The sequence below is a fragment of the Lutra lutra genome, chromosome 9, assembly GCF_902655055.1.
Source record: "Lutra lutra chromosome 9, mLutLut1.2, whole genome shotgun sequence".
NCBI classification, from domain to species: Eukaryota; Metazoa; Chordata; class Mammalia; order Carnivora; family Mustelidae; genus Lutra; species Lutra lutra.
The window spans coordinates 126,524,241-126,541,546 of NC_062286.1; the positions used below are offsets into that span (position 1 = coordinate 126,524,241).

The 17,306-nt window shown below is 45.3% G+C and overlaps 1 protein-coding gene across 12 annotated transcripts in view; it reads right to left on the reverse strand.

The window, feature by feature from the left end:
* PTPRT (protein tyrosine phosphatase receptor type T) overlaps positions 1-17,306 on the reverse strand; it is a 1,067,282-nt gene that overhangs the window by 174,283 nt on the left and 875,693 nt on the right. For all 12 annotated transcript variants that reach the window (XM_047746505.1, XM_047746499.1, XM_047746504.1 and 9 more), the window contains one exon: positions 9,789-9,924. In XM_047746505.1, the coding sequence (XP_047602461.1) occupies positions 9,789-9,924 (136 nt within the window). The remainder of the gene's footprint in view (positions 1-9,788; positions 9,925-17,306) is intronic.

Genomic DNA, 17,306 nt, shown 5'->3' on the forward strand with positions numbered 1-17,306 from the left:
TCATATTCAAATTATACGTGATATATATAATATATGAAGTATTTTAAGAAAATCATATTAACCTTAATTGATATTAGATTACAGTAATCTAAACACCTGACATTAGTAGTCCTCAATAAAGGGGAGTTTATGTCCCCACCTCATCCACAGATATAAGGTTTACTGCTTCTCACTCTGGTAACCAGGAACAAAGTGTTCACTTCTTTAGGAATGATAGGAATAATAATAAAATAATAAAAATACTTATGGAGCCCTTACTATACATCAGGCATTGTCCTAGGCTCTCATACTTTAACTCATGTATTCCTCACAAATACCCTGACAGATGGGTATTATTATCATTCTCACTTTACAGAGGAGGAAACTGAGGCAAAGGTTTATGTAATTTGCCTAAGATCGTGCAACTAGTAACCAGATTTGACAGCAACATGGCTCTAAAGCTTGTGTTCTAGACCACTAGCCTGTGCTGCCTGTGAAGAAGGAAGAAAGCAGATGGATGTTGAGCAATGCAGTGGGTCTAGCATTGAGATGACAAGCGTCTTAAACCTTTTAATCCTCCCAACCACCCCATGGGACAAGCATTATTGTTCTTGATTTTGACTGAGGAATCTGAAGCTCTAAGGGATCACTCCTCACTAGGTCTATTGCTTTGCATAGTTTGGGACCAACTGTAATGCCTCCATCCTGAGCGAGATGTCCTCACCATCAACAGCCCCAGCCTGTGCTCTAGGGCCCTAGGCTGCACTCAATATTCTGGATCTTCTGGCTTTTCTGCTTTCAACCTTCAGGACTCACCTCTGCTGGGCCACCTCCTCATGACAACATGCTTCTTATCTCCAAACCACCTCTTCCAAGTGGCTTTTCTGAGTTATCCTGGTTGTCACCAAAAGCTGGTGGGTGCTATCCTGACCCAGCTTCAAGGCAACTCCAGGAGAATAGCAACCGACAAGCTTCTATTAATTGAGTATCTTTCCCCAATTATATTGCAAAGTGTTCCTGGGCAAGGATTATAGTTTTTTACTGTGTGGCCACAATACAGTATACATGTATGTTTTCTCTCAGGCTTGAAGAAGATTTACCGAAGGTCTAAATTTACAAGGATACAGTGATATTGCAAGTAACAGATTGCCTGAGACCAAAAATCTTGAACAGGGAGACAGCTGTGCTCAGAAAAAAACAAAAAACTCCAAACTTAATAAATCACATACTGCAGAATCTTCTTTTCTGCTGGCTGACAAGGCTGACTTGAGGCACAGCTTTCCTTTGTTCCATACTACTTAAACAGGATTAAGTTATCTACTTAACTATCCATTTGACCATCTACCCATCCATTATCCATCTATGCATGCATGCATAGACCCACCCATCCCCCCTTGTATCCATCCATGTATCCAGCCATGCTTCCATCTATGCATGCATGCATGCAGGCATCCATCCTTCCACCCATCTAACCACCCATCCACCTACCCACTTGGTAATTTACCCACCCACTTATCCATCTAGTCTATAAGCCCACACACTCATCTACCCTTTCATCTAACAACCCATCCATCATACCCCCATCCGTCTTCCCATCACCCATTCAGCGAACATTTCTCAAAGGCCTACTATATGCCTGTCCCTGCCAAGTTCCAGAGATAGAAAGACAAAGGAGATCTTGATCCAGTCCAAATGTCTGATGAGAGAGCCAGATAAGAAACTTGTAAAACAAAGAGTAATAAGAGTAATAAGAGCTACCACTTAAACAGCAGGAGGTCACTTAAATGCCCGCTACTGTGCTAATACATCAGGTAGAATACTTTATTTAATCCTCACTATGCAGCGTTATTATCCCCGTTTTATGGATGATCAAGAGAAGCTCAGAGAGGTTAAGTAACTTACTCAAATTTATATAGTAGGTAAGTGGCATGGCAGGAATGAGAATCCAAGCAGTCTGACTCCAGAAGCCTACACTAAGGGAGCCTGGGTGGCTCAGTCGGATGAGCATCTGCCTCTGGCTTAGGTCATGATCCTGGAGTCCCAGTATCCAGTCCCACATTGGGCTCTCTGCTCAGCAGGGAGTCTTGTTCACCCTCTGACCCTTCCTCCTCTCATGCTTTTTCTCTCTCTCACTCACTCAAATAAATAAAAATTTTTAAAAAGATGTTATTAAATTCTAAAAAAAAATTATAGAAGCATGCATTAATAATCACTATGCTATACTGTCTTCTGGAGTGATAAGTGACATGAAGTGGCAACACAGGGAGCAGTGGGACCATATCCAGGGGTCAGAGTGGAAGGGGGATAGGTAAGGTGGTCTAGAGTCCATGAGGCTTGAGTTGTAAAGTCAAGGAGCATCTAGATGGATGGAGGAGGAAGGGTACTTCCAGGCAGATGGAACTGTCTATGAAATGTAGGGGTTGATTAGCAAGGTGAGAATGTCAAAATATTGGCAGGGCCTAGTTCCCAAAGAGCTGAAGGACCTTAGTCCCAATATCACAGCTCATAGGGAGAACCCAAAGAGCCAAGAGGCCAAATATTTTTTTAGATGAATGTTTCTGGCAGGAGTGTGAGAAGAAAGTTGGAGGGAAGAGGGATTGGGGTCATGAATGCTACTGTAGGGGTCCAAGTAAGAAATGTTGGGGGCCTTTCTTGTAATGGCCATGGGGAAGGAGAAGTGAATGGAAAGGTGAGTCAGTTGGTGATTAAATGTACTGAGGAGGACCTCCGGGATTCTAGTTGGAGCAGCTACCCGAATGGGCACAAACAGAAGGATTTACTTTTCAGTGTGTGGACCAAGGAGCTATTTAGAATGGCATGGACAAAACAGCCAGCATGACCCACTTAATTTGGGCTGCTTTCCCACCTCAATGAACCACTGAAAATTACATCGTATGACTCAGCATCTCAGCAAGTCCTGTTTTATATTTCATTCAGGCTAGTGTGGCATCCATTAACAGACTGGCCAAGTATGAGACCCAGCTCTGCCACTTATTAGCAATGGGATTTGGGGCAATTTTCTGAAATTCCACATTTTGGTTTTGTGATAAGTAGCACATTACAAACTCAAAGTGGCACTGTCGCTTTTGGCCGGCCCAGAAGTTCCCATTTCCTATCGCCTCATGTTTTCCCCCCGGATAGACAGTGCGTTCCCTGAAGGCTCAGACTATGGTGAATTCTTCCCATGCTGCCCTTCTAACCTCACGTCCTCACCACACTGGGTGTACTCCTGATGCTCCATGTTGATATTCAGGTCTGTGTTCTCAGTGAAGTTTTCCTGCCCAAGAGACAGAGTGTGAATCCTGGGCCCCATCTGTTCTAATTTCACAGGGCTCCTCCATTCAACATGTTTTTAGGGAATCCCCAGTATTCGCATGGCACGTTTGTGATAAGGATGAATCAGAATAGGCAGCTGATGGTCTAGTGGAGAAGATAAGATATGAATACAAATGACAAATATAACAGGATATAACATGGAGCCTCAGAGAGGGGATCCAGATGGTAAAGAGACTGTGTCTAGACTGGAGGTCGGCAAAGGTTTACTGGAGAAAGATGGCTTTTGAATGAGACCTTAAACAGGGGTAGAGTCAGGTCCCATGGAACTGAGAAACATAGGCATTGAATGAGGAGGAGACTTCACAAGCAAATGTATAGGAGTGGAGTAAGACCTTCAGGAAATCTGCGAAAACTACTGTGAGCAGGGGATGGCGCAGCTTGACACGACTCTCCAGATGACCTAAATAAAACATATGCTTATTTTCTCATCTCTACTCCATGAACTACTATTATAAGGGAGGAGAAGCCATCAAGGGACTTTTGACAGGAGGTTTGGGAGTCCAAGTTTCATTTCTGCAACATCACTCTGACTGCACTGTGGAGGGTGGGTAGGAGGGGTGGGGCTGGGGAGGAGATGCATGCAACAGAGCTATAGGGGGCTTCACCAGGGAAGGAGCCATAGAGGGAATGAGGGGAGGATGTGACCAAGGAAGGTAAACGTGCAGGTTCAGAAGTATCAGGGTGCTACGACCCCATCATTTTGACTGATGGAATGAGAGGTAGTACCTGTCACTAAGATAGGGACACAGGATTGTGAGCAGGTTGGTAGGCAAGTGATGACTGGAGCTTTGACCATGAAAACCTCGAGGGATTTTCAAAACAGATATCCCAAGGCAGATGATACAGGGCAGTGAAGCTCTGGTGAGAAAAGGCACAAGTAGAAGATCCTGCCCTCCTGGGTCATTCCCATCTCAAGGCCAGCAAAACTACACCTACCATGTGGATGCATCCATGCCTGAAAACCTGGGTATATGGCACAGTGGCTGCGTGCAGGGGAGGGTCACGGAATCTTCCTGGGGTTGGGGGCTTGTGGGAAGCCTCAAGGAAGAGGCAATAGTTGGGAGTCCTACTTGGAGGAACTTGGGCTGAGGGTTAGAGAATGGCAGGAAGCTTATAGGTGAAGACAAATGTCCGACATTTGCTTCAGGGCAACAGCATGCACGACAGCAGAGAATATTAGCAAATGATGCCTGAACCTGGGCCACCTGTTTCCTGTTCCAGGATTCACTTATTTTCTACCAGTCTCCATGGACTGACAGAATAGAAGCTACCAGCATTCAGTTAACTCTCTGGAGTCACAGAGCCTGGGTTTGTGTTTTGATTCTCCAAGGACTGGAAAATCATAAACTCTTTTGAACTTCAGTATCCTCTTCCCTATCCCCCCCTCAAAAACAGCAGAAAACAAACAAACACCCCCCGCCCCAATAGGAGTACCAACATCCTACCTTGCTATGACTATCTGAAGTATTAAAATCAGAATATGGGACCATTTAAATGGAAAATCTACAAATAGGTTAGAATGTGTGTACTGATTTTAGCACTGCCCTTAACATATTAGCAATAGGTTTGGAGTTGGCTTGGTAAGGTTAACAGTCACTTGAGAGAGTAATATCCCTGTTGATATTATGCATTATGATCTCTTAGGCAGGTACAGGAAGTAAAGTCTGTCCCAACAATTAGCTCATTTGATCTTCAGAACAACCCCCATGGAATTAGCTGCATCTCACAGCTGAAAAAGCAAAAGGCTTAGCTTTGTTGTTTCTCCAAGTCTAGCAGCAAATAAATAGAACTGTGGAGATTTGGACCCAGTTTTTCTGTTTTCTTGTCCATAGCAAAAAGATGTCTATACCTATTAGACTGGGAGCTCCTGGGGCAGACCCAAGTTACAGAGAACCAAAGTAACCAAGGGATGCACATTTTTCTCAAAGTAGGCTCTCATATCTCAAAGTCAAGACACTTCAAATTCATTCTTGGAAAAGTTACTATATGGGCAGACAAAGCACCATTGGCAGAAGATCGAGGCTGGACCAGGAAGAGCTGAGAAGGGGGAGGAGGAAGAGAGATGGAGGTGGCTAGAACCATGTGTAGGGACTGACCTCAAAAAGGTCTCCCTAGGGGCGCCTGGGTGGCTCAGTGGGTTAAGCCGCTGCCTTCGGCTCAGGTCATGATCTCAGGGTCCTGGGATCGAGTCCCACATCGGGCTCTCTGCTCAGCAAGAAGCCTGCTTCCCTCTCTCTCTCTCTCTGCCTTCCTCTCCGTCTACTTGTGATCTCTCTCTGCCAAATAAATAAATAAAATCTTTAAAAAAAAAAAAAAAAGGTCTCCCTAAAAGTTGCTCAGTTTCCATTTGAAAGAAAAAGGAATGGAAAGTTAATGTGGGATCCAGACAAGTCTTGGGGTACAACTCTACCAAAGAATCCTACTTCATCTGGCTCCAGGGTTTGCCCATGCAAAAGTAAATGGCTACACCTTAAGCCTTGGAGGACCATGCTCAGACTTCAGTGGGTGTGTCCCAAGGATTAAATTGGGACCATGAAGCTTGTGGACATGCATACATATGTGCATATCACCAAAACAAACATGAAAATGTAGGACTTCCCATATGTGAATGGCTAACAAACACCTTCACACACCAAGGTTAAGGCACTGAGGCTTGAACTTTCCATGTTCATTTTCATTGATGGCACCCAGAGCCCTATAGTAGTAAGCCAAGGGACCAAAGGGGTGGCCTAGCAGCCCTTTGGCTGCATATTCCTTTGGGAGAGGACCTCTAGCAATTCTAGAGGAAGGAGGCCAGGGAAAAAGATGACAAGGACTATAGTAATGAGAGTAATATAGTAATATAGTAATGAGAGTTTCTATTTCAAAACTCAACAAGGTGCATGAAAAGTTGGTATGTTCTATTACATTATGGCATGCAGAGACCCATTCTAGAACATTCTGAGGTCCAGATGTGATCATGAGAACCAGGAGTAAAGGATGGACCCATTATCCAACCAATATTTAATATCCCAGTTAAGAACTATATCAGGGAGGAGCTCCAGGTTGCTTTCTTTTTTTTTTTTTTTAAGATTTTATTTATTTATTTGACAGACAAAGATCACAGTAGGCAGAGAGGCAGGCAGAGAGAGAGAGGGAAATGTAGGCTCCCTGCTGAGCAGAAAGCCTGATATGGGGCTCGATGCCAGGACCCTGAGATCATGACCTGAGCTGAAGGTAGAGGCTTTAACCCACTGAGCCACCCAGGCGCCCCTCCAGGTTGCTTTCTTCTAATGCTCATGTAACACTCTGTATCTCCATGGAGCTCTGATTCTGCATTGGCCTGCGTTCAAAGAAGCCCTCCCCAAAGAGCCAAAGGTACTATGCAAAATACTATAACTTGTACCTTCTGCAAATCCTGTTTGAATCACCCACCAACATTTCATATCCCTTCCTGCAATTGTACATTTCTAAATATGCACTTAATCCATTACAAAACAACCAAGCAGCAACAACAAAACAATTGATTTAACGTCCTTCATTAAGTTTTTCCCTTGGTCCCCTGTGTTTCTAGCTCATTCTCTGTCACTTTCTAGTTCAGTATCCCAAAAGAAAACAAGTAAGAGAAAGACTCTCTTCGGAGGGTCACAAGGAAGCCCCAAGGCCAATGATAATGAACATTGCAGGGAGAATCGAGGGACATCTGTGTATTGGAATACCTGGCTGGGCTTTGGGGAAATTGTTGAGCCAGCTGAATCCCTCAGGAGCAGAGGAAATAGGAAGCCACCACTCCCATGTCCATAGAGGTGACGAAGAAGACCCAGCTCAAGCCAGTGGAGGAGGCACATCAGGCATGTGACTTCTGAGAGTTCCTGCATCCAGGAACTAACTTGAGGTCACAGTGGGACATTGAGGAGATGCTGACACCAGGATCCTGAGTTGTGATGATCTACCTATTATTTGGGGTTTTTTTTTTCCTTTAATACCTCTTCCTTTTAGATAGCTGTGGACAGCATTCAGGCCAGCAGTAAGTTAGTGACAGACTTAATTGAACAATGACGTTTTCCCCATACTTCTATATGGGGCTGGAGTCAGAAGAGCTAAAGGAGCTCACCAAACGCTTCTCTGTCCTTTGGGGGCATCTCTCAACATCAGAAGACATTGTACACTACTGGCAAGAGTACAGATCTATACTATGTTCTTTTTTCTCTTCTTTCCTTGCCCTGCACCCATCTGTAAATTATTACTGTCAACTAGATTTTCTTTTCCCTTTCTCTTCTTTTTCCCAAAAGATACTGTGTATGCAAACAGTGATTAGTCCCCACCCCTGCCCACCCCCATTGATGCCACAACATATCAGATTTGCCTCTTGGGGACACAGGAGGGTCCTTGGGTCCTTCCTTGGGTCTACAGGACAGTTTTGATACAGGTGACAGATAATAAAGATATGCAGTAGAGGTTAAATCCACACAAAGGACTCACTTTATACCTGTTCCCACCCTGGAAACAGAAAGCTCTTTCCTCCCTCCCGAAAAGTCACACGTTGCAGAAATAGATGCAGAGAAGGAAGTGAAATTTCTTCACAAGCTCACAGACGATGGTGACGTGGGTTAAGCCAGGCTTTAGAAAGAGCAAAATTGGAAGAGCTTATCTGACTTACAAATCAGTGGCAAAGAATGAGAACATTTCAGGTCTATCAGAGAGGAATGCGTTTCTATTAAATTGGTTACATTTTCCAGGTAGGCAATCCCAGAGTCACCTCCGCCTCTAATGTGTCTGTGACTCTAAGAAACATGTCAGCAATCTTACACGTGCTTACTGCTCCCAGAGAAACCAGCCTTCATGTTTGACTTCATCTTAATAGCAGCTGACTTGTCACTGAGACCTACAATATGGTCTTATGGATGATGAGGATATGACAATGCAATGCTGTCCTTAATGCTTCGGGGGCCCTTGTTCCCGGATATTAATGTCATACCTTCCCTTCCCCCTCTCCCACCAGAAAAACAGTAGCTGGTTAATAACCTTAACTCTCCTATCATTCTACTGAGAGCCTGAGGAAAAGAGTGATCCTGTTAGACAAAGCACATCAAGAAAGGACAAGGTTCTACAAGAAGATGTCCTAACCAGAGGGAGGACTGGCTGGTTCAGAAGAGAGTCATGAAAGACACAGGTATATTCTCATGTCGAAATGGCCAAGAGAAGGCTGATTGTATGTAGAGTGGGAATGCCAGTATTTCTGACTCACTGAACATTGGAAAGGGAGATTTTAAAAAAACTTTTCTTCATTTATATTCTTGGGACTCCTTAGGTAGAAGTTAGGATTTGTCTTTAGGACATTCTATCTCTTTGCTCTGGTGGGAAGCAAATTTCACGAGCACTTTTTGTTCCACAGATGGAAGCAAGTGCCTGGTCCTTGTTACAGGGCTTGCCCTGAACTCTGTGAATGACAAACAACCAGAGCTTCAGGCTAAGGTGTTAAGTGGTTTGTTTAATGATATAAAATTATCTTCAAGCTGGGGGCAGAGCATGCTAAGGCACATAATGTTACAATGTAACTAAATGTTTTGTTTGCTCTGGCCGACTAGGGGAGTGGGAAGGTGGAGACCAAGAATGGGACCACCATGTTGAAACTGAGAAGACAGGGAAGTGGGTTGTAGGCATGGAAACATGGCGCCAGCCAAGGGGTCAAGGAGAGATGGGCCCTGGGACTCCCTGTTTGGAGTAATAACCTTGCATCCAGGGATAGTGATAGCTGATATGCTTCAGCTTTCCTAGATGAATGGTTCCTTTCCAAAAGGAAACTGTCTGCAATTCCCTTATGAATGTCTGATAAACAGATGTCAGTGTGGCAAATCTTAGGGATTTGGGGATAAGGAGAAGTCTATATCCTGGCTTTCATGAGCAACGCAACAGGCGATAACTGTGTTAGTAGACCCAGGAAGACATCTTATGGAGAAATAACAAGTAGCAAAATTCCAGGTGGAAAGGTATTATGGGACATAGAGTAGGAAAGAACCTTCCCTTGGGACTACTGCACTATAGGAGGCTTATCTCTGCCATGTGGGGGTCAGCTTGGGATGCTGCTGGTAGACCAATGAGAAATCAGGGTGAGTGAAGGCAAAAAGGGTGAAGCATTACTTTCCTCCATCTGTATTTCTGGGGCTCTCCAGTAATTCTGATGAGACACAATCGGTGACAACAGAGCAGTTAACTCTGAGAAGACTCATGACATGGAATCCCATGGCACATCACGGTGGCCCAGCCGCAGGAGGGAACACTGGCTCTGTAGGAAACCACCCATCTCTGGGCCACTTGCCAAGTAGGCAGATGCCAATACAATGAGCCATAGGTGGCTCAAGGATTTCAGGATTTGAACACTCATAAAAGAAAGTCCCTGCTCAGAAGTGATCAACAGAACCAGGACCTGGCCACATGGCAGTACTGGACCAGCTGGGGTCAGCAGAGTCTGCAGGGCAGCACCAGACACTCACCTCCTCTTGATGGTGAGCATGACACCCAGGAGAATGATTATGAACATGAGGAGGCCAGCGATGACACCAGCCATCTTCACGGTGTTGTCCACCTGCTTCTCTGGCTCCACAGTGTTAGAATTCTGAGTGGAGGCACCTTCAAGGGAAAAGAAGAAGAAAAATGTTGAAAAGGCTCATACGCATGACTAGACAATAATTATAATGACAACAGGTTCCATTTATGGAGTGCTGACTATGTGCCAGGCACTACACTGAGAGCATTACACACAGTGTCCCATCTAATCTTTTTGAGGATTAGTCCTTTGTGATGTTGGGATTATTATACCTTTTTTTTTCTTTCAGAAGAAGAAATTGAAGTTCAGAGAAATGAAATGAGTGTTCCAAGGTTGCACAACAGCTAGGTTGGGGCACCATTATCCTCCAGGGAGATCAAGTGGAGAGTTTTATCCCTCACACTGATTTGTCCCTAGAATCAAACCATGGATCTATAATTTGATTCTTGGGTTTGTGGAATTATCCCAAGCCCTATTTTATTCCTTCTGGTAAATGGTGAAAACAACAGCTTTGTGTTAAGGTAACACAATTAAAATCACTGGAACTTTAAAGGTAAAAACATAAAGATTTTGTTTTGTGCCTTAGATGAAACAAATGGTGTGGCAGAAATTTAGTGCATTGAAGGAACTGCCTGGGGCTCAGAAAATACATGTGACTGACTCCATTTCTGGAATTTAATGCTGATGCTACGTGCTCTGCCGGGTACTAACTTGTTGATTTCCTTCCAGGTAGCCAAAAAAATGCCTCTGCCTGGCCTCTTCAGGCAATGGACCAGGGATCAGAGGTCCCTTCTCATTCCGGACACCTCCATGAACACCTCAGGAGAGTGACCCAGAGGTTACCAGCACCCTGAATGAATTCCTTCCTGCTGTTACTCATATTCCCAGCAGTGCCACGTTTGTGTGTGGCAGCCTAAATCCACAGAATCCTTCCCCTGACACACCCCTACTTTTCTGCCTCATCAGCACCAGCTCATTCTTCATCAGTGACTACATCTCCTCTGTTGGCCTGTGCCCCTAGGAGAGTTCTTTTCTCTTCACTAACTTCTAACTCCTTGTAACACTTTGCACACACCTCAATATATAGATATTAGTTATTTGTTTCTCCATCTGTCTCCTCCAGTGGTCTGCAAGCTCCTTGGGGGGCAGATTATACCTCTTTTGTCTTTGTTTCCTCATGGTAGCACTGAGCCTGGCTTGTAATAGGTGTTCCCTTAATGTTTGTGATTGTTCAACGTTTAGCTGAAGGGATGACATCTCTGCCCACACACATTTGTTCTCATGGAACCAAATTGAATTTCTCCTTTTTAAGTCACGTGTTCACAGAACTCAGCTGAATTGAAGGGATGTTAATGCCCATAGCTACGATTCTGATTCCCCAAAGTCACTGATGTTTAAGAACAGCCCTCCAGCACAAGGATGCATCCCTTCTTCTTGGTTAAGAGTGTCAAGTGTTTCCCTGTATCAGGAGACATTCCCCAAACTGTCTTGTAACTGGGACAAGCTGGGTTTACGTAGTCCAGCCTCCCCAGTGGGAATGGACAGTCTCCAAGAACAGGGAGTGAGTGTTCTCATCTCTCTAATGCCAGAGTCTCACACAGGCCATCCTCCTCCTCCAGTTAACAGATGATTACTGGATGATATAAAGAGAAGTGGATAGCAGTTCTTTGCTTCATTCATTCATCCATTTGCTACTGAGCATCCATGTGCCAGCCGACGCTATCTCTGGGATGGGATGAGAGATCCTTCTCCCAGATGGACTCATGAACATGGAATTTTATTCGGTTTCCTTCACCAACAAAAGGCAAGGACCAGCTCACCAAATCCCAGGCCTGCCCAAGCAAGCTCTACTTATCTACAGCCCAGAAAGTTTGTGAGGCAGTTAGCCAACCACCTCTTGGGCAGGCTGGTCTCCTATCCCAGAATGGGGGATGATTCCAAAGGAGCGCCCACATAGCCTCCATTTCCCAGTTTGGAGCCATGATTTCTGAGATATGGCTAGTCCACTGCATATCAAACATAAGGGAAACTGAACACCTCAGGTGACAATTTCCTCAATTGTGTCAGAACCTTTTTATTTGGATTTGGATTTGGAGGAAGGAAACTGGCTCTGGAGCATTCACTGCCATAGCTAAACTTTATTTAGTGCCTGCTCTGAGATCCTATTTTAGAGACCAGGGGTCTAAGGGCAAAGGAGTCCTGGAGAGGATCCTATTACCTTAGGAACACTGTTACTGGCTTGGCTTAAAGAGATTCATACTTCATTCCTCCGATAAATAATCACAAGCACTCACGATATGCCAGGCATTCAGTGATACAGTGGTGAGCAAAACAGGCACAGTTCCTGCCCTCAAAGAACCTACCACGAGTGGTGGGTGGGGCTCGAGAGACAGAATTAATGAACGACGAATCCGTAACGGTAAACTTTCAAGTCTGTTAAGAATGAGAAAAGAGAGGCATGTGGCACTTGTAAAGCACATACGAGGGGAATGAATCACTAGCGGCAAGATGTGGCCAGTGGGGTGAGCTACAAGGGACGATGGACTGTAACCAGGTAAAGAACATGAGAGGAGCCTGTGAGAGCTGCAGAAGCAACAGCACTGGGTGAGGCTGTGTGATGGGGCAAGGAGCCTGGTGCATTCAAGAAATGAAAGAAACATAGTGTAACCTATGAGAGAGCAGGGCGAGCATGGTGAGAGGGAAGCTGGAGAGCGCAGCTGGGGCCTGTCCGCACAGGACATCAGAGGCCACAATGAGAGCTTTTGTTCTTCACCTCGAGAAACCAGAGAGCCATTTAAGTGTTGTTCATGGAGCAATACTATGCTCAGATTTACTTTTCCAACAGATCATTCCAGCTTCAGTGTCGAGCCAAAGTGGCCTGAAGAGGCAAATTTGGAAACAGTGGCAGGCATCCAGGTGGGCTTAGGTGATGGTGGTGGAAACAGAATAAAAGAGATAATTACCTGAAATGCATATAAATCAAACCAAAACCTCTTGATGGGACGGATGCAGAGAATGAGGGAGAAAGATGTCAAAGATGCCCCAAGTCTTTGGTTTCCTTCTTCTTCTTCTTTTTTTAAAAGATTTGAGTGTCTGTGTGCGTGCGCACGCATGCGTGCACATGTGTGTGCATGTGCACATGTGCATGCATGTGTAGGGGAGAGGCAGAGGGGGCGGGGGGAGAGTCCTCATCAGACTCCTTGCTGATCATGGAGCCCAATGTGGGGTCGATCTCATGACCCTGAGATCACAACCTGAGATGAAACCAAGAGTTGGATGCTTGACCAACTGCACCACCCAGGTGCCCCAGGTCTTTGGTGTTCATAAGAAGGTGGATGATGGTGCTGTTTATGGGTCTGAGAAACAATAGGGTAAGTTTAGCTACAGAGAGAAAATGGGTGTGTTTGGGTGTGTTTGGAGCAATATGAGCTAGAGATACACTCTAGAAGAGGGGTGGTTAAAAACACAGGTCTGGAACTTTGGAAAGAGGTCTGAGCTGGAAGTAAAAGTGTGATATATGCACACAGACCATATCTAAAGGCTGAGGTTAATGGAGCCACCCAAGGAAAGAAAAAAAAAGTGACAGGAGGAGGAAGATATGCCTGTAGAGGAGGCAGAGCAGGAGTGGCCAGATGGGTAAGAAAACAACCCAGGAGAACTGAGCAACCTAGAGCTAAGAAAAGAGTGTTTCAAGAAGGAAGGAATAATGAACTGTGTCAAACACCGCTCCCAGGATGGAATCAAGATCCACAGTCAAGGGAAAGTGAAGGTCTTGGATCAGTGTTAGAAACCATTCCCCAAATAAGTCCCAAGATGTCCTGCACTGAAGCACCTTCAGTGGTGACCATGAACCAATGATGGCTCAATCCAGGGAGGCTTTCTGAAAGACCAGAACCCAGTGGTTTAGACAAATTCAATGAGTTCAGTCAACAAGCATCAGAGGTGAAATCACACACTCTGTACAGGAACGTTACGAGAAGGAAGCATGCTTGGCTGACCCAACCAGACTCCAGGAGCAGAGACATGAACATGGCCCGGGACATGGCCAATCCAACATCCACTGCAGCGCCCCTTCAAGGGCATTTGCTGTAGCCACTGTAGAATTGTTCGAAAAGGAAGTATGCCAACCATGTTGAAAGGGGGTACGGGAATAGAGGAGATGGCTCTGGGACTGACGGCCAGATAGCATTCCTGTGTGGTTCCTCCATCTGAGAATAAGAAAGGGATGGAGACCAAGCATGGGCTAGCCTTGCTCCTGGTTCAGAGTCAGAAGTATCCCCATGAGGCTTAGATCTAAGTGCTCAATGGTGCAGATGGGACCCTGTGATAGGACTTACAGGGAAGCACATAAGGGTTGCCTTTTTTTTTTCTTAAATATTTTATTTATTTATTTAACCTAGAGAGAGATCACAAGTAGGCAGAGAGAAAGGCGGGGGCGGGGGGCGGAAAGCAGGCTCCCCACTGAGCAGAGAGCCTGATGTGGGGCTCAATCCCAGGACCCTGAGACCATGACCTGAGCCGAAGGCAGAGGCTTAACCCACTGAGCCACCCAGGCGCCTCAAGGGTTGCCTTTTGATGGGGCCTGCTGGCAATGCGATGGGCTGTCTCAGGTAAGAACTGATAAACAGAAGCTCAATTACTATGATTTTTTTTAAAAACTCAGCTTAAATGGACTGATCCATTACTGGGTGCCAAGTAATGTGCCAAACAATTTTCATTTTTGAGGTCATTTAATCATCACAAAACTCAGAAGATGCTAGTTTTGTTTTCCCTTTTATATAGATAGGAAAACTTCATGGAAGGGTTAAATGACCTGTCCAAGGCCATATAACTAGTGGGTTCCAGAGCAGGACTCTGTGTACAGGGTTCATCCTCTTATCACTATAATGAACTGTCCTTGATATAGTTGCAGTTAAGGAAATGCCAGGGCTGTGTCCACAAAGAAGGCTGGCCACGTGGCTTACTGACGAGAAATCCAGGGAACTTTTCAGAGGTAGAACTGAGAGCCCTTAAGGAATATGGTAGCTGTCTTGCTTTTTCTCTAAGCCCATCCTTTTCATGAGAGTCAAAGTTAGTGCCATATCAGTCCCCAGTCTCTAAAAAGCCCTGTTTCTGGTTTTGGGTAACTTCTATCTGCTAACCAGGGATGGGGATGGGAGTCTGCTGAGAGAAGGGGGAGGGACTTGGATATTCTCTTCATTTCTGTCCTCCATTGGGAGCCAGCCTGAGAACAGCCCACGTAAATCAGAACTGGCAGCTAAGCACCAGGTGGTAAACTCATCCAATTGGAGGAACTTCAAGGCTCTACATGAGTCCCCAGTGTGATGTAGTCATCAAAAACAATCTTGTGAGCTCAGCCTGTACTAACAGGAGACTACTGTCTCTGACATGAGGCTTCATGCTCAACCTTCGTGCTCAACCCGGACCAGCTGCACCCTTTCACCTCTGAGCACTCCCAACGCTGAGCCAGTCCTCTTAGAGCAGCTGCTGCCACCCCGATCTCTGTCCATGAAATTTAGGATGGCTTAGAATCCAGATCCATCTTGGCTCCAGCTCAGAGTTCACATCTGGCTTTCAGTGGACTACCTACTCACTGCTGCATCTGGAAACCTGGGCCCAAAGGAGAGCTCTTGGTCTCATGAAGTCTTCCGTCTCCCTCAATATCTTCTCCATACAAAGGACCAAGTCACTACATTTTACTTTCCTACTGCCTCTTCCCATGTTTCCAAGCAACCATCCCAGGTTATATCCCTCAAGGATTCCTGCTATCCAACGAGGGCAATTAGGTTTGCTTAATACTGCACTAGTAGACCACTCTGGTGAGGCTTATCCAATTGACTCCAGCATCTGAAAGGTGCTTCCAGGGTAAAGACAGGCCAAAAGCCTTGCCACTCAAAGTGTGGTCTGAAGACCAGAAGCATCAGCATTGCCTGGGATCTTATTACAAAGGCAGAATCTCGGGCCCCATCCCAGATCTAATGAGTCAGCACCTGCATGTTAACAAGGTCTGGTTGTGAATCAGGTGCACACTGCAATTCAGAGATCACTGACTTTGGAGGAATGGCAGTCAGGTCAGGACTTTTCAGCCTAGAGAATGGAAGATGCAGATGAAACTTGGTTCTTGCCTTCGAAAAGCTGAAAGGCCATTGCAGAAGATGGAATAGACTGGTCCCTTCAATTTTAAAGACTGGAGTTAATATCAATGGGTAGAATGACAGGGGCAGATTAGGGACCAACACAAGGAAAGGTTTTTATGTGGAAGCACTATTCAGCAGAGGCTCAAGTCCAGGCCCCGTAGGCAGCATTATGATACAGAGAGGAGCATGAATGCAGTCATGGTTCCCAAGTCCTGTTCCAGAGTTGGCCTTACTTTTTACCTGCCCACTTTGTGTCCACCTGTTCTTACCTCTTGGGCTTCCTGGATCCTTCACCAAGCCCAATCCCTGTGATGGGATACTGACCTCTCTTCTTTGCTTATTGACACTGCTTCCCACCTCAACTCAGCATCCCTTGATTCCAGTGATACCCATGCTCAGGGTGAGAGACATTCTCCTTAGAGATACGGGACTCCCATGCGGTCTACCTCCAAATCCCCGAGTCACCCACAAAGGCAGGAGAAAGACACTATGTGGAAACTTGGTGTTTTCCCTTCATGCAGAAGGACTACACGATTTCTTATACACCTTTGGAAGCTGAGATTCTATGGTTTTAAGAGATCAATCAAAAGCAATGGGTTACAGACCAGAAAAACATGAGTTTACGTCCTGACTCCATAACTAACCGGTTGTGTGACCTTGATCAAAGCGATTAACCACCAGGTGATTTGATATCCTCATTTGTAAAAGAGTGAGTAAATGCCAAGTTCACAGGAATTTTCTAAGGATCAAATGTAATAACAGAAATAAAAATGTTTGATGAACTCTGAGGAACTGCTCACACATGTGATATAGTGATGGCATGGCCCTGGAGCTGGGTCCAGGGTGGTAGCAGGAGCTTCCTGTGTCTATTAACTGTGGGTGTACTGTGGGTGCTGGGGCCATGCTTCCTTGCACTCTGCTGCCTGAGTTCATTTGATCCTTAGGATGAAGGCAGGCAGAGCCCCTGGAATGATTCACTCCACTTTCATCCAATAGGCGAGGCCTGTATCAGGCTTACATCTGGATGACTTAATGGCGGCAATAACAAAATTTGGCAACAAGGGATTAATGATTCATTCTCAAAGTGCTCTCACTGGCTACAGGCCCAATTCCATAGCTTTACTTCAGAGGATTTCCCTGTGAAGATTTGGAGCAAAAATAGAAGTCTCAGATAAAGAACATCTAATTGCAACTGATAAAACCAAGGACATCCCAGGGGATGCATAACCCATGCTTCTGATCATTGCTGATGGTAAAAAAAAAGGAAGTTGGCTCTCGGGAACACCATTCCTAAAAGCTGCAATCTTTAAAACACACGGTCCCCTCTT